The sequence below is a fragment of the Ovis canadensis genome, chromosome 1, assembly GCF_042477335.2.
Source record: "Ovis canadensis isolate MfBH-ARS-UI-01 breed Bighorn chromosome 1, ARS-UI_OviCan_v2, whole genome shotgun sequence".
NCBI classification, from domain to species: domain Eukaryota; kingdom Metazoa; phylum Chordata; class Mammalia; order Artiodactyla; family Bovidae; genus Ovis; species Ovis canadensis.
In genome coordinates, this window is record NC_091245.1 from 70,961,142 (window position 1) to 70,984,115 (window position 22,974).

General features: G+C 35.6%; 1 protein-coding gene across 8 annotated transcripts in view; it reads left to right on the forward strand.

Annotated features, from left to right (window-relative positions):
* Positions 1 to 22,974, forward strand: part of MTF2 (metal response element binding transcription factor 2) — a 75,124-nt gene that overhangs the window by 33,343 nt on the left and 18,807 nt on the right. For 2 of the 8 annotated variants that reach the window (XM_069598029.1, XM_069598039.1), the window contains exons 2-8: positions 14,992 to 15,008; positions 15,089 to 15,190; positions 15,310 to 15,391; positions 19,205 to 19,300; positions 19,538 to 19,638; positions 20,031 to 20,179; positions 22,537 to 22,632. In XM_069598029.1, the coding sequence (XP_069454130.1) occupies positions 19,225 to 19,300; positions 19,538 to 19,638; positions 20,031 to 20,179; positions 22,537 to 22,632 (422 nt within the window). In that variant the 5' untranslated portion in view covers positions 14,992 to 15,008; positions 15,089 to 15,190; positions 15,310 to 15,391; positions 19,205 to 19,224. Of the gene's footprint in view, positions 1 to 14,991; positions 15,191 to 15,309; positions 15,396 to 17,617; positions 17,942 to 19,204; positions 19,301 to 19,537; positions 19,639 to 20,030; positions 20,180 to 22,536; positions 22,633 to 22,974 lie in introns of those variants that run through there. The other 6 variants (XR_011258553.1, XM_069598005.1, XM_069598047.1 and 3 more) reach the window with 5 other exon arrangements.

Sequence of the window (22,974 nt, forward strand, 5' to 3'; positions counted from 1 at the left end):
ATCTCATCCTCGGTCGTCCCCTTCTCCTCTTGCCCCCAATCCCTCACAGCATCAGAGTCTTATCCAATGAGTCAACTCTTCTCATGAGGTGGCCAAAGTACTGGAGTTTCAGCTTTAGCATCATTCCTTCCCAAGAAATCCCAGGGCTGATCTCCTTCAGAATGGACTGGTTGGATCTCCTCACAGTCCAAGGGACTGTCGAGAGTCTTCTCCAACACCACAGTTCAAAAGCATCAATTCTTCGGTGCTCAGCCTTCTTCACAGTCCCGCTCTCACATCCATACATGACCACAGGAAAAACCATAGCCTTGACTAGACGAACCTTAGTCAGCAAAGTAATGTCTCTGCTTTTGAATATACTGTCTAGTTTGGTCATAACTTTTCTTCCAAGGAGTAAGCGTCTTAATTTCATGGCTGCAGTCACCATCTGTGGTGATTTTGGAGCCCAGAAAAATGAAGTCTGACACTGTTTCCACTGTTTCCCCATCTATTTCCCATGAAGTGATGGGACCAGATGCCATGATCTTCGTTTTCTGAATGTTGAGCTTTAAGCCAACTTTTTTGCTCTCCTCTTTCACTTTCATCAAGAGGCTTTTTAGCTCCTCTTCACTTTCTGCCATAAGGGTGGTGTCATCTGCATATCTGAGGTTATTGATATTTCTCCCGGCAATCTTGATTCCAGCTTGTGTTTCTTCCAGTCCAGTGTTTCTCATGATCTACTCTGCATATAAGTTAAATAAGCAGGGTGACAATATACAGCCTTGACATACTCCTTTTCCTATTTAGAACCAGTCTGTTGTTCCATGTCCAGTACTTATTCAATATTTATTGAAGGAAAAATACTGAACCTGAAAGGACATTGAGTTTCTAATATTTCTTCTACCATTTTTGAGAAATTATACTGTCAAGTGCATAACTCATGTATTTTGTTTTTTTTTAACTTTATTTTGTTATGGAGTATAGTTGATTGAGGGTTTCCCTAGTGGCTCAGACAGTTAAGAATCTGCCTGTAATGCAGGAGACCTAGGTTGGTTAGCAATGTTGTGTTAATTTCATGTGTACAGCAAAGTGATTCAGTTACATATATATAATAATCTTTTTTTTCTTTCTTTTTTTTTTTTTTTGACAGCATTGTGCATAATGTCGGATACTAGTTCCTTGATAAGGGCTTGAACTGTGCCCCCTGCTCTAGGAGTATCTTAACCACTGGACTCCCAGGGAAATCCCTCATATATTTTAATAGTAGCCTTGTAGTAGTCCTCAGAGATTATATCAGACAGATGAAATAAGCTGTCTGCGGTGTCACAAGTAATATTCAGATAATTTCCTAGTTAGCTGCAGGATGAATTGGGAAATGGGTTGGGGAGAAAAAAAAAGCCACACTATTTGAATTACGCATCTAGTTCTCAAGTTCTTGAGTCAAGGGTCTTAAGAGTCGAACACTACTGAGCGACTTCACTTTCACTTTTCACTTTCATGCATTGGAGAAGGAAATGGCAACCCACTCCAGTGTTCTTGCCTGGAGAATCCCAGGGACAGAGGAGCCTGATGGGCTGCCGTCTGTAGGGTTGCACAGAGTTGGACATGACTGAAGCGAACAAAGGAGTGGGTAGAATCCTTGGTCTCCACTTGATTAATTTTTTTTTTCCCCACTAGATTTCAAGGAAAGAAACTTTTTATCAAGGCAGTTTCTTTCAAGATGGATATCAATACTAGTGATGAAATGCTTCTCTAATAATAATAGCATTATAGGTACAGATATATTATTGATAGAGTCTTTATGTGTGTGTTGTCAAATAGTAAAATGCATGTGCGTGCTCATTCATGTCTGACTCTTTTAATGCCATGGACTGAGCCCAGTGGGATCCTCTATCCATGGAATTTTCCAGGCAAGAATACTGGAGCAGATTGTCATTTCCTACTCCAGGGGATCTTCCCGACCCAGGGATTGAACCCATGTCTTTTTCATCTCTTGCCTTGGCAAGTGGATTCTTTACCACTGTGCCAAAGGCAAATAGGAAATAGTGATAGTAGTAATGAATATTTTTGAGAGATGATTTGAGTCCTGCTACTCAGTTACCTATAATGTATGTCACTAGTATACAGTGTCATCCCAAGTCTATGGCCACTATATGTCTAGTTTCTCCAATCCTCAGTCAAATCCCTTCTCTCATTTACCAATTGTCTTAACATACCCACTGGAATATAATTAATATATTTTAAATATATTCTTATGTATGTATGTGTTCTTATGTATGGTGTTACATGTGCATTTTTAAGTTTGCGTAAGTGATAATTGTGCTATAAATTTTGTTCTGTTTTCATCTGTGCTTTTGCAGAATATTTCCATGTTTTTGAATCTCTTCATTTCCAAGATCAAAACAGTATTCTACATTTTCTAATTAGATTTCATGTTTCGTATTTTACCTTTCATGTCTGGTCCATCTGGAGTTCACCTTTTTTTGTATTGTGAACTAGGGATACAACTTTTTTTCCTTTTTAAGTGAAACAGTTTCTATAACACATGTTTAATGGATAATATATCCTGTCTGTATGGATTTGTAGTATCATTTTTATCATTAACAGTTTCCTGTAAATAGATCTGTTTTGGAAATACCTGTTCTGTTGCATTGCTGTTATAGATTCTTACCAGTACAGAACAGTTTTCTCTGGAGTACATCACAGTATCTGGTAGGACAAGTCTTCCCCTCTTTGTTCTTCTGTTGAAGGTTGATTTAGCAGTTCTATTGGTTTTTTCATTAATTTTCTGAAGTATTTTACCTTTAAAAATCCTGCTGGGATTTTAATTGGAATTACATTGAACTTAATATGCTAAAGATTAACTGCCTAATATTGTGAAGTTTAGCCTGCATCACCTCCATGTGGGAGAAGCTGTATTCTCTGCACTTTTAACATCCTGTAAAAAGGAAGGTATGGACTGGACGTTTAATGAGTGTTGAGCATTCATTACCCAAGAGCAAAGGTAGGGACTACAGAGCTTAAAGAAAGGGTAGGTGGACCAGCTTCTTCTATTTGTTTTGGTTTTCTGTGTAAATTTTAACTTAAACATGAGAGTCAACCTAGCATTGATGTAAGATGAGCGATAGAGCTTTGTAGCTATTGACCAGGGTCAGTTGAGCATCCAGAAGTAATATTTCCTGATCAAAAAGTATTTATCAAGGCACTTTTACATGATATGAACTGGGGAAAATATTTCCAACTGTATAATAGCAAAGTATTAGAAATATATAAGGTGCTCTTGAAAATCATTATGGGAAGGATTAACATTTCAGCTTTAAAAACAGGCTGAGAACATCAGCTGGAGTTTCAAGAAAACACAAATTGTTAACAAATTTATGGGGGGGAAAAAGCTTCTTGGTAATAGAAATGTAAATAGAAACACGCTTGTATGTGTGTGTGTGTTGTCAAATAGCAAAAGGATGATACTCCTTTTCGGAGAAGGTGTGGGCCATCAAGTAACTTCTCTGATCCGGTCAGAGTGTTGATTGGTACTGTTTTGGAGATTCATTTGACAATAAGTATCACATTAAAATATATACATAATGCGAGTTTTGGGCAAAATGGGGTGTTTAAATGAAATACCCATCACAAGATGATAATTGAAACTGGATGGTGAATATCTGATGGTTCATTGTGCTTGTTTTGTTTATTGTTGTTCAATCACTAAGTTATGTCCAACTGTTTGTGACCCCATGACTGCAGCATGCCAGGCTCCCCTTTCCTCCTCTATCTCCCTGAGTTTGCTCAAACCAGGGTCAGTTGAGCATCCAGAAGTAATATTTAACTCATGTCCACTGAGCCAATATTGCTATCTAACCATCTCAACATCTTTTACCCTCTTCTCTTCCTGCCCTCAATCTTTCCCAGCGTTAATATCTTTTCTAATGAGTTGGCTCTTTGCTTAGGGGCCAAAGTATTGGAGCTTCAGCATCAGTCCTTCCAGTGAATATTCAGGGTTGATATTCTTTAGGATTGACTGGTTTGATCTTCTTGCAGTCCAAGGGACTCTCCAAGAGTCTTTTCCAGCACCCTAGTTCAAAAGCATCAATTCTTTGGCGCTCAGCCTTCTTTATGGTCCAACTCTTATATCCGTACATGACTACTGGAAAAGCCACAGCTTTGACTAGGTGGACCTTTGTCAGCAAAATGATGTCTCTGCTTTTTAATGTGCTTCCTAGGTTTGTCATAGCTTTCCTTCCAAGGAGCAAGCGTCTTTTGATTTCATGGCTGCAGTAACCGTCCGCAATGATTTTGGAGCCCAAGATAATAGCATCTGCCACTGTTCCACTTTTTCTGTTTCTGTTTGCCATGAAGTGATGGGACTGGATGCCATGATGTTAGTTTTTAGAATGTTGAATTTCAAGCCAGCTTTTTCAGTCTCCTCTTTCACTCTCATCAAGAGGTTCTTTAGTTTCTCTTCACTTTATGCCATTAGAGTGGTATCGTCTGCATATCTGAGGTTGTTATTTCTCCTGGCAGTCTTTATTCCAGCTTGTGATTCATCCAGCCTCGCATTCTGTATGAAGTATTGTGCATATAAGATAAATAAGCCGAGTGACAAGATAGAGCCTTGTTGCACTCCTTCCCCAATTTTGAACCAGTCTGTTGTTCATGTCCATTTCTTTTTTTTAAATTTTTATTTATTTTTAATGAAAGGATTATTGCTTTATAGAACTTTGTTGTTTTCTGTCAAACCTCAACATGAATCAGCCATAGGTATACATAAATCCCCTCCTTTTTGGACCTCCCTCCCCATCCCATCCCTCTAGGTTGATACAGAGCCCCTGTTTGAGTTTCTTGAGTCATACAGCAAATTCCCATTGGCTATCTATTTTACATATGGTAATGTAAGTTTCCATGTTACTCTTTCCATACATCTCACCCTCTTATCCCCTCTCCCGGTGTCCATAAGTCTATTCTCGGTGTCTGTGTCTCCATTGCTGCGCTGTAAATAAATTCTTCAGTACCATTTTTCTAGATTCTGTATACGTGCGTTAGAACACGATATTTATCTTTCTCTTTCTGACTCACTTCACTCTGTATAATAGGTTCTAGGTTCATCCACTCATCGGAACTGACTCAGATGTGTTCCTTTTTATGGCTGAGTCATATTCCATTGTGTATATGTACCACAACTTCTTTATCCATTCATCTGTCGATGGACATCTAGGTTGCTTCCATGTTCTAGCTATTGTAAATAGTGCTGCAGTGAACAGTGGGATACATGTGTCTTTTTCAATTTTGGTTTCCTCAGGGCATATGCCTAGGAATGGGATTGCTGGGTCATATGGTAGTTTTATTCCTAGTTTTTTTAAGGACTCTCCATACCATCTTCCATAATGGCTGTATCAGTTTACATTCCCCCCAACCATGCTGGAGCATTCCCTTTTCTCCACACCCTCTCCAGCATTTATTGTTTGTAGACTTTTGATGATGGCCATTCTGACCTGTGTGAGGTGATATCTCATTGTTTTGATTTGCATTTCTCTAATAATGAGTGATGTTGAGCATCTTTTCATGTGTTTGTTAGCCATCTGTATGTCTTCTTTGGAGAAATGTGTGTTTAGGTCTTTTTCCCACTTTTTGATTGGGTTATTTGTTTTTCTGTTATTGAGTTGTATGAGCTGCTTGTATATTTTGGAAATTAAACCTTTGTAAGTTGTTTCATTTGGTATTATTTTCTCCCATTCTGAAGGTTGTCATTTCACCTTGCTTATAGTTTTCTTTGCTATGCAAAAGCTTTTTAAGTTTAATCAGGTCCCACTTGTTTACTTTTGTTTTTACTTCCATTACTCTAGGAGGTGGGTCATGGAGATCTTGCTTTGATTCATGTCACCCAGTGTTCTGCCTGTGTTTTCCTCTAAGAGTTTTATTCTGGTCTTACATGTAGGTCTTTAATCCATTTTGAGTTTATCTTTATGTATGGTGTTAAGAAGTGTTCTAATTTCATTTTTTTACATGTAGCTGTCCAGTTTTCCCAGCACCATTCATTGAAGAGGCTGTCTTTGCCCCATTGTATATTCTTACCTCCTTTGTAAAAAGTAAGGTATCTGTAGGTGTATGGGTTTATTTCTGGGCTTTCTATCTTGTTTCATTGGTCTATATTTCTGTTTTTGTGCCAGTACCATACTGTCTTGATGACTGTAGGTTTGTAGTATAGCCTGAAGTCAAGAATCTTGATCCTCCAGCTCCATTCTTCTTTTTCAAGACTGCTTTGGCTATTCGGGGGTCTTTTGTGTTTCCATATGAATTGTGAAATTTCTTTGTTCTAGTTCTGTGAAAAATGCCATTGGTAATTTGATAGGGATCACATTGAATCTGTAGATTGCATTTGGTAGTATAGTCATTTTCACAATATCGATTCTTCCTACCCAGGAACGTGGAATATCTGTCCATCTGTTTATGTCATTCTTTGATTTCTTTCATCAGTCTTATAATTTTCTATGTAAAGTTCTTTTGTCTCCTTAGGTAAGTTTATTCCTAGATATTTTATTCTTTTTGTTGCAGTGGTGAATGGGATTGATTCCTTAATTTCTTCTTCTGATTTTTCATTGGTAGTATATAGAAATGCAAATGATTTCTGTGTATTGATTTTGTATCTGGCTACTTTGCTAAATTCACTGATCAGCTCTAGTAATTTTCTGATACTGTGTTTAGGATTTTCTATGTACAGTATCATGTCATCTGCAAACAGTGAGAGCTTTCTTCTTTTCTGATCTGGATTCCTTTTATTTCTTTTTCTTCTCTGCTGTAGCTGGGACTTTCCAGAACTATGTTGAATAATAGTGGTGAAAGTGGACACCCTTGTCGTGTTCCTGATCTTAGGGGTAATGCTTTCAGTTTTTCACCATTGGGAATAATGTTTGCTGAAAGCCTATCATATATGGCCTTTACTATGTTGAGGTTGGTTACTTTTATGCCCATTTTTTTTTTGAAGAGTTTTAATCATAAATGGTTGCTGGATTTTGTCAAAGGCTTTTTCTGCATCTGTTGAGATGATCATATGATTTTTACCTTTCAGTTTGTTAATATGGTGTATCACACTGATTGATGTGCGTATATTGAAGAATCCTTGCATTCCTGCAATATACCCAACAATCATGGTGTATGAGCTTTCTGATGTGTTGCTGAATTCTGTTTGCTAAGATTTTGTTGAGGATTTTTGCATCTATGTTCATCAGTGATATCGGCCTGTAGTTTTCTTTTTTTGTGTTGTCTTGGTCTGGTTTTGGTATCAGGGTGATGGTGGCCTCGTAGAATGAGTTCAGAAGTGTTCCTTCCTCTGCAATATTTTGAAAGAGTTTTAGAAGGATAGGCATTAGCTCTTTTCTAAATGTTTGATAGAATTCTTCTGTGAAGCCATCTGGTCCTGGGCTTTTGTTTTGGGGGAGATTTTTGATCACAGCCTCAATATCAGTGCTTGTAATTGGGTTGTTCATAATTTCGGTTTCTTCCTGGTTCAGTCTTGGAAGATTGAACTTTTCTAAGAATCTGTGCATTTCTTCCATGTTATCCATTTTATTGCCATGTAGTTGTTCATATTAGTCTCTTATAATCCTTTGTATTTCTGCATTGTCTGTTGTAACCTCTCCTTTTTCATTTCTAGTTTTGTTGATTTGATTCTTCTCTTTTTCTCTAGATGAGTCTTGCTAAGGGTTTGTCAATTTTATCTTTTCAAAGAACCAGTTTTTAGTTTTATTAATCTTTACTAGTATTTCTTTCATTTCTTCTTCATTTATTTCTGCTTGGATCTTTATGATTCTGTCCTTCTGTTAATTTTGGTTTGGTTTTTTTGTTGTTGTTCTTCTTTTCCCAGTTTTAGGTATAAAGTTATTCAGTTGTCTATTCGATGTTTTTCTTGTTTCTTGAGGTAGGATTGAATTGCTATAAAATTTCCTCTTATGACTGCTTTTGCTGCATCCCATAGGTTTTGAGTTGCCCTGTTTTCATGGTCATTTGTTTCTAGAAGTTTTTTGATTTCTTCAGTAATCTCTTGGTTATTTAGAAACATGTTGTTTAATCTCCATGAGTTTGTGTTTCTTAGTTTTCTTCTTGTAATTGATATATAGTCTCATAGCTTTGTGGTTGGAGAAGATGCTTGATGCGATTTCAGTTTTCTTAAATTTACTGAGATTTGAGTTGTGACCCAAGATGTGGTGTAGCCTGGAGAATGTTCCATGTGCACTTGAGAAGAAGGTGTATTCTTCTGCATTTGGATGGAATGTCCTGAAGATAATGAGATCCATGTCATCTAATGTATCATTTAAGACTTGTGTTTTCTTACTAATTTTCGGTTTTGATGGTATGTCCATTGGTGTGAGTGGGGTGTTAAAGTCTCCTACTATTAGTGTGACTGTCAGTTTCTCCTTTTATGTTTGTTAGTGTTTGTCTTATGTATTGAGGTGCTCCTATGTTGGGTGCATAGATATTTACAATTGTTCTGTCCTCCTCTTGGATTGGTCCTTTGATCATTATGTAGTGTCCTTCCTTATCTCTCGTAATATTCTTTATTTTAAGGTCTATTTTGTCTGACATGAGGATTGCTACTCCAGCTTTCTTTTGCTTCCCATTTGTATGGAATATATTTTTCCATCCTCTCGCTTTCAGTCTATATGTGTCTTTGGGTTTCTTGTAGACAGCATATATACGTGGGTCTTGTTTTTGTGTCCATTCAGCTTGTCTGTGTCTTTTGGTTGAAGCATTTTATCCATTTACATTTAAAGTAATTATTGATATATATGTTCCTGTTGCCCCATGTCCATTTCTTAACTGTTGCCTCTTGACTTGCATACAGGTTTCTCAGGAGACAGGTAAGGTGGTCTGGTACTCCTGTCTCTTTAAGAATTTTCTACAGTTATGATCCACACAGTCAAAGGCTTTAGCATAGTCAATGAAACAGAAGTAGATGTTTTTTTGGAACTCCCTTGCTTTTTCATGATCCAGTGGATATTGGCAATTTGATCTCTGGCTCCTCTGCAGCTTCGAAACCCAGCTTTTACATCTGGAAGTTCTCAGTTTCACATACTGCTGAAGCCTAGCTTGAAGTATTTTCTAGCATTAACTTTGTAGAATGTGATATGAGCACAATTTTATAGTAGTTTGAAAACTCTTTGGCATTGCCCTTTTTTGGGATTGGAATGAAAAGTGACCTTTTCCAGCCCTGTGGCCACTGCTATTTTCCATATTTGCTGACATAGTGAGTGCAACACTTTAACAGCATTATCTTTTAGGATTCTAAATAGCTCAGCTGGAATTTTATCACTTCCACTAGCTTTGTTCCTAGTGATGCTTCCTAAGGCCCACTTGACTTCACACTTCAGGATGTCTGGCTGTATGTGAGTGATCACACCATCATGGTTATCTGGGTTGTTGAGACTTTTTTGTATAGTTCTTCAGTGTATTCTTGCCACTTCTTAATCTCTTCTTTTTGCATGCATTTATAATGTTCTACAATAAAAGGGGAAAAATGCATATTTTTGATACAGCAGTTCTTTTTGAATTTATGCTATATAGTATTTGGAATGCTTTAAAACTAAAGTGTAAAGGGATGAACTTTGTATTATTACCTGTGATAGTAATACTAAAACATTGGAAAATCCTAAATGTTCCTCAGTTGTGTGGTAGTTGGAAAGGAGCTTAGCAACTGTTGTAAAGATTATCTTACATACTTTTATATTTATACAGATGGACATTACATTGATTTAAGATATATTGTTATGTGAGAAAAATTATAGAGCAGTGTATACAATATTCTAATTTTTGTTATGTGTATGTAAATTATGTCTACATGTAGATTATATACATAAGAAAAATGAGATGAATAGTTTTCTTTTGTGGGAGGAAGTAGCATGGGAAGTTTTTATTTTTATTTTTTTGATTTTTTATTTATTTTTTAATACAAAAAGCATTTTGTATTGGGGTATAGCCAGTTAACAATGTTGCGATAGTTTCAGATGATCAGTGAAGGGAATTTTATTTTTGAGTGTATATTTTTATATTATTTATTTAACCAGCTCTGTGTTTACCTTTGTAATCAGAAAGGAAGTAATACATTCTAAAATTAGAAAAATGTTTAACTTCTAATAATGGATGCATTCTGGACAGGAGGGAAGTAATCAGTGACAGTAACAGGGGAAAAGGGAAGATGTACATTGTTTATCCTAGTTATGTTTGAGTTGTGTTCAGTGTTATGGGTCATTTACCCTTTCTTACTTTGTTTTCTCTAAAATTTCTTTGTGAAGAAGAATTTTAAAGTAGGATAATACTTTTACAAAATATCTTTATTAAAGTAGTTTCAGATAATACACAATTTATGTTCTGTGTGTTTGTATTGATAAAATATTGGTGTGCATTTTCCTTAGAATGTAAATTAGAGTCTATTCTTATTCTTAGAGCAAAACTGAGATTATTTTGGCATATATTTTTAGAAAAAAAAATTTATTTTACATAGCTTTTTTAAAATTGAGTTTGAACTTTATAAAGTCCATATAACCTTTCTGAGCTTTATGTACCGTACCCTATAACAGAGCTATGAGGCTACAGCTGTCAGAAGAGTAACACACATTTCCTGATTTTGGTAGAATGTTTGGGTGGGAGAATGGTGGTGTGTGTTGCAGTTAATTTCAGACTAAATGGGGAGACGACTGTAAGAGCAGAGAAGGGAAAAAGGTTATAGTGGAAGTAAGACATAAGGAATCAAGGGCATCTGTTACTGGATTAAGGATTGTTAATATACGATGTGCCAGAAATATTAGTAAAATCAGAGTGGAAACACTAGGAGTGGAAAAAAATTTTTAATGATTTATTTCTTATGATCTAAGGGCTTATTGTGTAGTAGGAGTAATATAGTGGAGAGTAAGATGGGGACAGACCTTGCCATCAAAGGTTAAAAAGGGAGAGAATTTGGTGAAGCAATGGCAGAGCATACTAGTGTATCTGGAAATGTTTGCAGTTGCAATTTTGTACATATTCCACTCTAGAATTGGAAGGTTCTAGGTCCTTGTAGTCTCCCTGGCATTCTGATGAGGTTATTTCTCACACATAATTAATTTTGTTGCTCAGGCTTTAGTTTCTCTAAGGGAAGCAAAGTCTCTGTGACCTTTGAATTTATAGCTTTCTAGAAAGTTGCTTGCTGATAGAGTCATTTTCATACTGTGATTTGAAGATTTTGTTTCACTGTCTGGATAGAGAAAACTCTCAGCCTGATGTGGATCTTTCCTGCTGATAAAATTTATTATAGTGACTCATTTTCCATTTTTATTTCTATCACTCATCTTGTCAGGTTTTTAAGTCTTGTAAATCATCTAATTATAGTATTGAAGAGCTTTTTCTTCAGCTGATGCTGACCTGACAACAGTATATGGTGATATATATCTTTAGAGCATGACTCTTAAAATGTGATCAATGGGTTTTTTCAGGTGGTCTGCAAGGTCCTAACTGTTTTCATGATAATACTAATATGTTACTTGCTTTTCCCACTGTATTGACCTTTGTATGATTGTGTAAAAACAGTGTTTGGTCAAACTAGTTTATGCCTTAGCATGAAACAAGGCACCAATGTATGCTCGTATTACTTATTTTTGAGCACTCACAGTTAAACAAAAACACTGTACACACACACAGAAAACCCTATTGCACTTTTAAGAACATTCTTTTTTAAAATTTTTATTTATTTTTGGGTGTGCTAGGTCTTCCTGGCTGTGTGTGGGCTACTATGGTTGTCATGTACAAGCTTCTCATTGTGGTGGCTTCTCTTGTTGTGAAGCATGTACTCTAAGGGCTTATGGGTTCAGTAGTTGTGGCAAATGGGATTAGTTGCCCCAAGGCACGTGGAATCTTCCCAGACCAGGGATCGAACCTCTGTCCCCTGCTTTGGTGGGCAGATTCTTAACCACTATACTACCAGAGAACATTCTTGATGAAACATTAGTTTCACTTAATATTAATCTCGAGTTTAGATTTTTAATATTATATGTGACAGAATAGGAAATTCATATAAGATATTTGTGCCATTGAGTTGCTGGTTGAACTAGTAGCTTTTTCATGAAACATCAGTTCTTACTTGAAATAATGACTTGCTTGGGTTATATGGTAGATACTTTCTTGACATTCTTTTCATTTGTATTTACTCACCATTTTTTATTTTCTTGCTTTGTCCTTATGGGTTGGAGCTACTATATGGTGTCATTACTTAAATACAGTTTTGTTCCCACCATCTTTTGTGCAGTTATTGTCAAATATATTACACTTTTGTATGTCATAGCCCTAACAATACAATTATGTACATATTATTCCATATGTTTGCTTTAGAGTAAGTATGCATTTATACTGACTTTCATGATTAATTACCTTTCCTAGTGTTCTTTGTTTTTTATTTTGTGTGTGTGTATACATATGTGCATGTTTGAATTTCTACCTTGGTTTACTTAATTTCAACCCTATGAACTTTTTTATTACTTGTAACTCTGCTAGCAACAAATTCTCTTAGTTTTTGTTTATCTGGAAGTATCTTTTTTTCACCTTCATTTTTGAAAGCACAGTTTTGCTGTATATAAAATTCTTGATTGACAGTTTTTTCCTCCCTTTCAGTTCTTTGAATATGCTATTTCACTGCCTTCTGGCCTTCATTGTTTCTGAGGAGAAGTTGGCTTTACTGGGGTTTCTTTGTATGTGAAGAATTATTTTTCTTCCTGCTTTCAAGATTTTCTTTGGGTTTCAACATTTTTACTGTGTTTTGTCTAGATGTAGATCTCTTTGAATTTATACTGCTTGGAGTTTGTTTAGCTTCTTGGTTACATAGATTAATGTTTTTTTAGCAAATGTGGAATATCAGTCACTATTCCTTTGGATATTTTTAGAATGTAGTATATCTTTAAAATTGAAACTCTGTGCCCTTTATTTATTCATTTAGTTTTTAAAATTTTTATGGGAGGATAATTGTTTTACAGTATTGTGTTGGTTTCTGCCATACATCAACATGAATCATCCACTGGTATATAGACACTAACTTCTCATACCTCCCTCCTCCACACCCCTGGAACTTAACCATTCTACTCTGTGTTTCTATCAGTTTGACTACTCTAATTACCTCATGTGAGTGGAATTATACATTATTTGTCTTTTTTGTCTGCCTGTTTTTACTTCATCGTAATGTTTTCAGGGTTTATTCATGTTGTGGTTTGTGACAGAATTTCCCAGAATTTGTGTATCCTTAGGTATTGAAAATTGGTATTCCCAATTGGAAACTGTTTTTTCTTCCCTACTTACTTCATTTTTACCTAACTTTTATACTGTTTTAGAATGATCACCTACCTAGTTTTACATGTTACTGTACATTTAATTAGTTAAAAGTCTAAATTGGGAGGATGACACCAAACACATATTGCTTGGTTATCTTTATGAAGGCTGATAGTGGTGTGCTGTGCTTTTTATGCAGTAATTGATATATGTCACAATGTAATTTTGGAGTATATAATTTGGGGTCTTATGCTTAAAAAATGTAAGTGATCTTACAATTGGCCTCTCAGTTGAATATGATTTTGTAAAAATTGGTGGCTCTCAGTGTTTTTTTACACTTCTAGAAGTTAGTATACTTGAGGGACTGTGATGCATTCCCATCAGTGAACAAGGCTTCATTCAGTAGTGATACTCTGTAGGGAGGTCATGACTACCATTCCAATGAGTTAAATATACCCAACTACCCAGAGTCACTGGTTAGTATATTTTAACTACATGGGGCATAATCTTTTTTCAGTTGAAGTATAGTTGATTTATAGTGTTTCAGGTGTACAGCAAAGTGATTCAGTTATACATGCTGCTGCTACTAAGTTGCATCAGCTGTGTCCGACTCTATGCAACCTCATAGAGGGCAGCCCACCAGGCTCCTCTGTCCCTGGGATTGTCCAGGCGAGAATAGTGGAGTAGGTTGCCACTTCCTTCTCCAGTGCATGAAAGTGAAAAGTGAAAGTGAAATCGCTTAGTTGTGTCCTACTCTTCGCAACCCCATGGACTATAGCCTACCAGGCTCTTCTGTCCATGGGATTTCCCAGGCAAGAGTACTGGAGTAGGCTGCCATTGCCTTCTCCGTCAGTTATACATATATGTGTGTATATATGTATTCTTTTTTTTTCCTTTCTTTTGGCTGGGCAGCATGTGGGATCTTAGTTTCCTGACAAGGGATCAAACCTGTGCCTCCTGAATTGGGAGTGCTGAGTCTTAATCCCTGGACAGCCAGGGCAATCCCTATATATGTATTCTTGTTAAAATTCTTGCCCATTATTGGTTATTTCAAGATATTAAATACCATTCCCTGTGCTATGTAGTAGGTCCTTGTTTATCGTATATGTAGTAGTGGACATAATCATTCTTATTCTTTATCAAGTGCTTATGAAATTATGTCATGCAGCTTCTTTTATTTTATCTAAAGAGATATGAGGGACTTCCCTGGTGGTCCAGGGAAGACCACCAGGGTGGTCCAGACTCTGCACTCCCAATACAGGGAACTGGGTTCCCTTCCTGTTCAAGGAGCTAGATCCCACATGCCTCAACTAGGAGTTTGCATTCTGCAACTAAAGATCCCAGATCCTGTGTGCTGCAACTAAGACCTGGTGCAGCCAAATAAATAAATACACACGTACTTAAAAAAACCTAAATATGAGATTCAGCGCATCCTTTGCTCATAACCATGGCCTGCCCACTTCCACTTATAGCTGTCATTTTGATTATAGCTTTCCTGAATGTGTTACCTTGGAGTGGTTGCTGAATCCTGGCCTCCCTTGGGTTGACACTGAATGAATATTGACAACTGCTATAATTTTGTTTTAAGCTTCTTTGTTTCTGGAGAGGTACTTGTTAGTATTTTCCCTAATTATAAGGTTTTTAATGGATAAAACATTTTGATAAATACATGATTGGTATAAAATAAGCTTTATAAGTATCAGTCTTATATGTGATTATTTATTTCCTAAACAGAGACTCTACAGGGGCAGGTAATTCACTGGTCCACAAGCGGTCTCCTTTACGTCGAAACCAAAAGACCCCAACATCCTTGACCAAGCTGTCTTTACAGGATGGACATAAAGTCAAAAAGCCAGCATGTAAATTTGAAGAGGGTCAGGATGTCCTAGCTAGATGGTCAGATGGCTTGTTTTATCTTGGAACTATCAAAAAGGCAAGTTACCTTAATACATCTTTTGCTGTTTTTGCAGTAAACTTTTAATAATCTTGGATTTAAATTTAAGATTGTTTTTGATTTTAAAAGAAATCACTGTAAGTTTTCCTCTTTTCCAGATAAACATATTGAAACAGAGCTGCTTCATCATATTTGAAGACAGTTCTAAATCCTGGGTTCTCTGGAAGGACATTCAAACAGGCAGGTGCTACTATTTCCCCTGGACATGATTTACAGTAAAATTTTATTTTCTTCAACTTGTCATTTTCTAGTGTTGTCTCTTTAGTACAGTGTATTAAGATAACTTAAAAAAAAATCAGGGTGGTATTCAGTCTTCAAGGAGTTATCTGTGTTATAGATGATAAGAAAATCAAGAATTGCTCTGTTGATAAGAGTAGATTAGAGGACAGATGCACATGTATAAATTACTGTTAGGGCCCTTCTAAGAACTTTGAAGAAAAATTTTAGCTGTTAATATGAGTAACACTTTGGGCTTCACCTTAACTGTTACTTGCCTGTAGTAGTAAGAAGTTATATAGAGAGCTAATATTTATTGAGAGCATACTATTTGCCAGATGTTTTGGGGGATTAGGATATATTAAATAGCTTTAGAATACTAGAAATACTCATCCTTAAGAATAGTTTAAAATTACTGCTTAGCTATGAGTTTTTATATTTAGATGAGAAAACTAGGTTATATTTGGATGCAAGTAGAAGTGAATACAGGTATGCATTGGTTTGGTTATAGGTATGTTTCTTGTAATGCTTTTTATTGCAAACTATAATTGTTGCATGCCCTTTAAATCTGTTAAATAAAGGCATTTTCCCAGGTATCTGTTTCATGAAAGTGCTATAGTTATGAAAAATTATGAATATTAAAAGTGCAAGTACTTCAGCTGCAAACTAAAGCCCCAGTTTTGGTATTCTTGTAATTTGTTAATGTGTCTCCACTTAGATATTTTTATATCTCCTTATGTAGAAAGGAGACAAATTCTTTCAAGTATTTATCAACTGGGTTTTTAATTTGAATCTGAGGTGCAACTTTATGGTAGGTTACTGCTGTGTTCATATTCTTGATTTCACTCTTAATTTTTTTTAAAGAATAAAAAGTTTTGGTAATGGAATTGGAATGTTCTAGTTGCCATTTTTATACATGGTACTTAGGAATTAGATGGAGAGTTCAATAGCTGTTAACTTTAGTAAAATGTTTTTCTAGAGAAATTTGTTTTCCAGTTTTTAGGACTGATCAATTTAAAGGACTACATGATGTTTTGAATCTCAACTTGAGGAGTCAGTGAGAAAAGGAATAGGGAGGAGCATAGGATGTCTCCAATAGTAGTGATACTGAATAGCTCTTAATAGCCTGCATACAGAATTATCCCCCTTTTCTTAGTTTGTAAATATGGATCCTTCTGGTGGAACTGAAACATGTGATAACTGATTCTAGCTATGTGTCCCTTTCAACTTTTCCACCTTTTTGAGGTTCCTGTGAGTTAAATATAAGATCTTTCTCTTTCTTCCTTCTCTCTCATCCTTCCTTCCATAAAGGAAGGAGAAAACCAATTGTACACAGAGGTAGAAAGTTGTCGTGGAAGTGAGGGGGTTGTGTTCTACATGTGGCATACTCAGTATGTCAGTTCAGTGGCCTCTGATTGTTTTTTCCTTGCTGGCTCCTTTTACTATTCTTAGATAGTTCTTGGGCCATTTAATTCTTTCTAACACCTAGAAACTTGCACACATATAACTTGGAGCTGCTATAGAATGAGTAAGTGAACCTAGAAATTGCGTTATGGCAGATGTCAGTGTGGAGTGTAGCTTTAATAGATTTCTTCCTGTAAGAATCCTGCATATAGTAGTTATATATCAAAATGACTTAATAAATTATAGTAGTTTCACTCATCTAATAAGATTCTTTTAGAAAATTTGCATAAATAAAAGCAATGTATGGTCATATTAGTAATCAAAGCAATGTGCATTGCAACAGATAACAATTAAAACCATTAAATAATTTTAAAAGGATTTTGATCTTAGTTATGGTTTCTGTGAATATGGTACACTGCTGGTAGCAATATTAAATTTCTATTTTGGATATTTGCAATAAATGCATAAAAATGCATTAAATGCATAAAAATGCATTAAATGCATAAAAATGTTTTCTTTGCTTTCATCTATACAACAGATTCATTTGTAGCAGTTTACTCAAAAGAAATAATTCAGAAGTAAAAAATCCAGATAAAAAATGTTTCCTGTAGCTTTAACAACAACAAAAAATTGGGCACATCTAAGATGAAATGGCTTTATAGTCATTTGGGCTTAGAGTCAGGGAGACTAAGAAGGCTAATAAGCTACACAGAAAGTTTTTGTAAACTTGATGGTAAAAAAGACATACTGAATATCACAACTAAAGGCAATTCTCTGCTTCCTCAGGATTGTTTTCTTGAGGTGAACACGTACGTCTTTTGGATCAGCACCCTCTTTTCTGAGGAACTGCCTTCCCCCACACCAGTCTACATGGTTATAATGAGAGATCAGGCACCTACTGCAATCTGGGCCTATTGCTCCTTTTCCAGGAAGTTGCAGATTTGGACTGAGAGGTTCTAGGTGCAGTCTGGTTGCTCTCCTGACTGGAGCTATAAACTGAGAAACTGTGGGAAGCCACATCCAGCTATGTGAACAGAGCCTGAGAGGAGAGGAGAGAGGACAAGAGCCAAAACAAAAATGGAAAAATGGAAAAAACAAGCAAAAAATTTGGTAACCTGCATATCTAAGAATAGTCATAAAAAAGTAAATTTGGTTATTTCTACTGGAAAGAATAGCATACAACTATTAGAAATTAGACTTTCGAGAGACTTCCCTGGTGGTCCAATGGTTAAAAGTCCATGCTCGCAACGCAAGAATCCTGGGTTCGACCTACTAGAACCCACAACTAAGATCCCGCAGCCAAATTAAAAAAAAAAAGTTACACTCTTTGAAACCTACAGTGTGAAAAATTCTTTTGATGGAAGAAACATTGCATATAGTATTAATGAAAAGAAACAGCTCACAGTGGAGAGAATATGGTGTATCTGGGTTTAAATTCTACCCTTGATACTTGATTAAGGGTCCTTGAACTATAGTTCCTTTATCTTTCTGAGTCTTAATTCTTCCCTATAAATAGGGTATTTATCTAATAAATTGTAGAATTAAACAAAGTAATATTGTCAAGAGCCTAACAGTGCTGGCTCATAGCACAAAATTATACATTTTTATTATTGTTAGTATGTGAATAAAATGTGTGTATTAATATTTTATGTATATTGAAATTGAGATTATTATAATTGTGTTAAAAGTGATGAAATTCTAAATTTTGTGGAATAAAATTGTTTTTAGAATATAAATGTTTAAGGAAGAAATAACTTACTCAGGTAAAAAATTAATGATGGAACCCATCATTTTTGTTGCAGTGTCATATTGTTTAGGGTACATTGATATCATGTTGCCATATTTCAGAAGCTGGAGATCTGATAATTAATGTTCAGCCTTTCCTTTTTGTAAATTAGTGAATAAAAATAAATGTTCTTTAACCTGAGAGTAACGAGTCATTGATGGATCTTCCTTGCCCCTTTTCTTTAGTCTCATGATGTTAGGCAGTGTAGGGTGAGTGAGTACATGTACATGGGTAGGTGTGTGTTCTGGAGAGTTGTTCTAGTGTTCAAAAACATTGGCTTTTCCTGCCTCCCAGGATGGTGGAAACACTGGAAGTGAATGGTAAGGGATCCTGCCTGAGAGCATTTTAAATTATACCCTTTGCCAAAAGGCAGATTAAATTGTGAAAGCAGACAGTAAGGCATCTTCAGTTAAAGGTGAGAACAGAGCTAGGGAGCAGAGAGATAGTGTTTTGTGTATAGTACTTTGCCTTGAGAAAACACCATTATGATCTGGGAAACAGATGTTGCCAGCATAGGCTGCTCTCTGTGTCAAAAAAGTAGTTTTGTTATATGGAACAATTCTTTATGTATATTTTAAATATTTCAGGAGCCACTGGAAGTGGGGAAATGGTCTGTACAATATGTCAAGAAGAGTATTCAGAAGCTCCCAATGAAATGGTTATATGTGATAAGTGTGGCCAAGGTAAGCATTGATTTGTTTTAATCTTGTGGAAACATTTTGTTATATACTTAATGCCCCTGTTGATCATTAATGATTAAAAACTCTTTACGTTGGTAATTTGAAGCTCTTACCATAAGTTTAGTCATCACTTTTAAATATATTAATGTAGGAAAGAGAATACTAAAATGCCTTCTTTAAATTGTGTTGCAGTATTTATTAATAAAATAGAATTTGCTTTATGCTTTTTTTGATATTAAGGATATCATCAGTTGTGTCACACACCTCATATTGATTCCAGTGTGATTGATTCAGATGAAAAATGGCTCTGTCGACAGTGTGTTTTTGCAACAACAACAAAGGTATCTTTTAAGTGTTTTGGGCTAATGCCCTAAATGGAAATTTGTAAGGCATATCAACGTAATGATTGTGCACGTTGAAAGTTTATCTGAATGAAATGAGCAGTCAGTGCTGGGTAGAAAGAGGTACTGCTTATTGTTTGACTAATGATGCTTAAGTGACTTGCAACTATTCTTGCACTTATTTTCTGATAGTGGTCTTGGAGTTGGGGCAATAATTTGAAAGAAAAGACAACAAAATAAATAAAGATTATTATTGGTCAAACAGTTTGTGATATGGTAAGAAATTTAGAATGCAAATTTCTTTGGAAGTTTCAGAAGCATTTTAAAATTAGAGAATTATATTTAAAATTTTATCCTTCACTCTTTTAAATAACTTTTTCCCTCTAATATAGAGGGGTGGTGCGCTTAAGAAAGGACCAAATGCCAAAGCATTGCAAGTCATGAAGCAGACATTACCCTATAGTGTGGCAGACCTTGAATGGGATGCAGGTCATAAAACCAATGTCCAGCAATGTTACTGCTATTGTGGAGGCCCTGGAGAGTAAGTAAATACAGTTATTTAATGCCCTTAATTTTTAGTTGCTTATATTATCTACTTTATTTTTGTTAATGGTTATGATATCAGAGTGATAGTGAATTGTAAATGCATGAAAGTATCAATGAAGAAAATTGGGGAGGATTAGAGGCCATAGTTTTATTTATTTACCGTTAAATGTTTGCTGAATAAGCGAGTCAGCAAACAGTTCTAAGAATGTTTAGAAATTTACCTTTAATTTCTGATCACTGGTTCTAGTTCTGCTCTTTGAAACTAAACCCATCCATCTTATTTTTTGTAGAGGTAGCTCTTAAAATAGTTAAGTCCAATAATCATATTTCCCACTCTCTGAGTGACATACCAAGTGTTCTCTCATCTAGGCTAAAATCTCCATTCACATCAAACATTCTTTATGAGCTCTGTCTTTGTTGCTCTTCAGTTTTTGAAAGTTTACTCTCGAAATATGGTGCCATGATTTCAAAATGGAGTGTTTCCAGGAATAGTCTGACAATATAACGAGGCTGTTAAAAGTTCTAGGTATTATGCTTCTGTTATTGCAAGAAAAGATTGTGTTACCTCTCTTTGGTTGAATATGTCCCATCATATTCTTTTGGCTCATTCTGGGTTTGTTGGTGGTTGACTAAAACTTAAAGTTCTTTTTTTCATATGAATTGATATTAAACCAAATTGTGTACCATGTATTTGTGCTATACGTAAAAAATGTTAGTGAATAACTTTACATTTAACTCTATTTAAATTATAATTATTGGTTTCTTAAATCTTATTGGACTCCATGTTTCTTAAGACAGAGGTGCTCTCTAGAGGATGCAGGGACATATAAGTTGTTTAGTGCTGAAAATGTGAATAAGTGAACATATAAATTATTTCTATTTCTTCATTTTATTTTGTCTCTGATCTTATGGAATTTTTATTTGTGGTTTAACATTTTTATAATATTTTTCAGTTTTTGGTCTCTTGCAGATTTGAAAAACATTAGGTCTGGTTTCTTTAAATAATTTATAAAAGAGATACAGTGAAAAGAGATGGATCTTTTTCCTTTAATCATTTATGCCTAGTGTTTTGAAAGTGAAAGTGAAGCCGCTCAGTCATGTCTGACTCTTTGCGACCCCATGAACTGTAGCCTACCATGCTTCTCCATCCATGGGATTTTCCAGGCCAGAGTACCCGAGTGGGTTGCCATTTCCTTCTCCAGGGGATCTTCCCGACCCAGGGATCAAACCCAGGTCTTCCACATTCCAGGCAGACACTTTACCCTTTGAGCCACCAAGGAAGTTTATATACATTATTTTATGAAGCAGATTATTCATTGTTCTTTAATCTCTTGACTACATGAACTATATTTGATATTGCTAACACTTTTAACACCTGACAGAGTACCTGGAAAACACTATTCATTAGTCTTTTGCCTTACTAGTAGTTGTCTTGCCTTTGCCTGTGTATGGCTTAAGATTAATGGTGGGGCTCACTGAGTGAGCAAAAGAATTTGAAGAAAAGGTATTAATTTGGTGGCCAATAATGATATTTATATATTAAAACCATGTACTAACTAAAAAGAGACTTAGCTTTAGCTGAAGATTTAGTTTTAGTATGTTCAGCTATCTGAAAGGGGACAAAAGTCTGTCACAGAGCCTTTATACCGGTGGAGCCTTAGATTAAGTTTGTAATTATGTTAATCAAATTTATTAAATTGCTATACTCCTTTGCATTATAATGAACAAGAATGATGGAAACATAGGAATAAAGTTGCCTGTGGTCATTTGGTATATAGGACAAAATAGCTCTACATATTGATGACTTCTGAGACTGTTGATGTGAAAAAAAAATTGCAGACTTGTCAAAGATCCTTTACTAATTTAGGACCCACATATCCCAACTGGTCCAGTGGCAAAGAATCTGCCTGTGAATGCAGGAGACGCAGAGACATGGGTTTGATCTTGGGGTTGGGAAGATCCCCTGGAGTAGGAAATAGTAACCCACTCCAGTATTCTTGCCTGGAAAATTTTCACAGACAGAGGAACCTCGCAGGTTACAGTTCATGGGGTCGCAAAGATTCAGACACTACTGAGTAACTGAGTGTGTGCGTGTGTGTGTGCACACACACTCTTGTTAGCTAGAAATAGTAGACATAGCTTTCAAGGGCTTATAAATTCTCAAGAATAAAACGCAAGAAGGGATGATGTAGTCAATATTAATAAACTTTTTGGAAAGGAAAAAATTTAACACAATATCAGAACTATGATGCAATAATCACAACTATATTCTGCACATCACTTTTGTCGTGGTATTTTTTAACCTTTACATCATGAAAGGTAGTAATTTTAATCTTAAATTTTTTTGTATAGCTGGTATTTAAAGATGCTACAGTGCTGCAAATGTAAACAGTGGTTTCATGAAGCTTGTGTGCAATGCCTTCAAAAGCCAATGCTATTTGGAGACAGGTGAGAGAAGGGCATTTGAGCTTTACTGACTCATTTATGGGCTTTTTTTTTTAGCTTTTAAAAGTTGTGTTTGCCTTTTCACATTTCTAAAGGTTTTTTTTTTTTCCCCCCAAGTTTGATTCGGAAACGGTTCAGCTTAGAGGGACAATATTGTTTAATATACTTAAATTATACATAATTTTTAAAAAACACAATTTTTGTGCTTTTGGATATTATTACAGAAAGCTTTTAAAGTATTTGACCAGTGATTGTATTGGTACCTGTTGCCCCCCAATACATTCTATTATACTTTTTTAAAAGCTCAATTAGGTCTCATGATAGGCAATTGGAAAAGGCGACAGA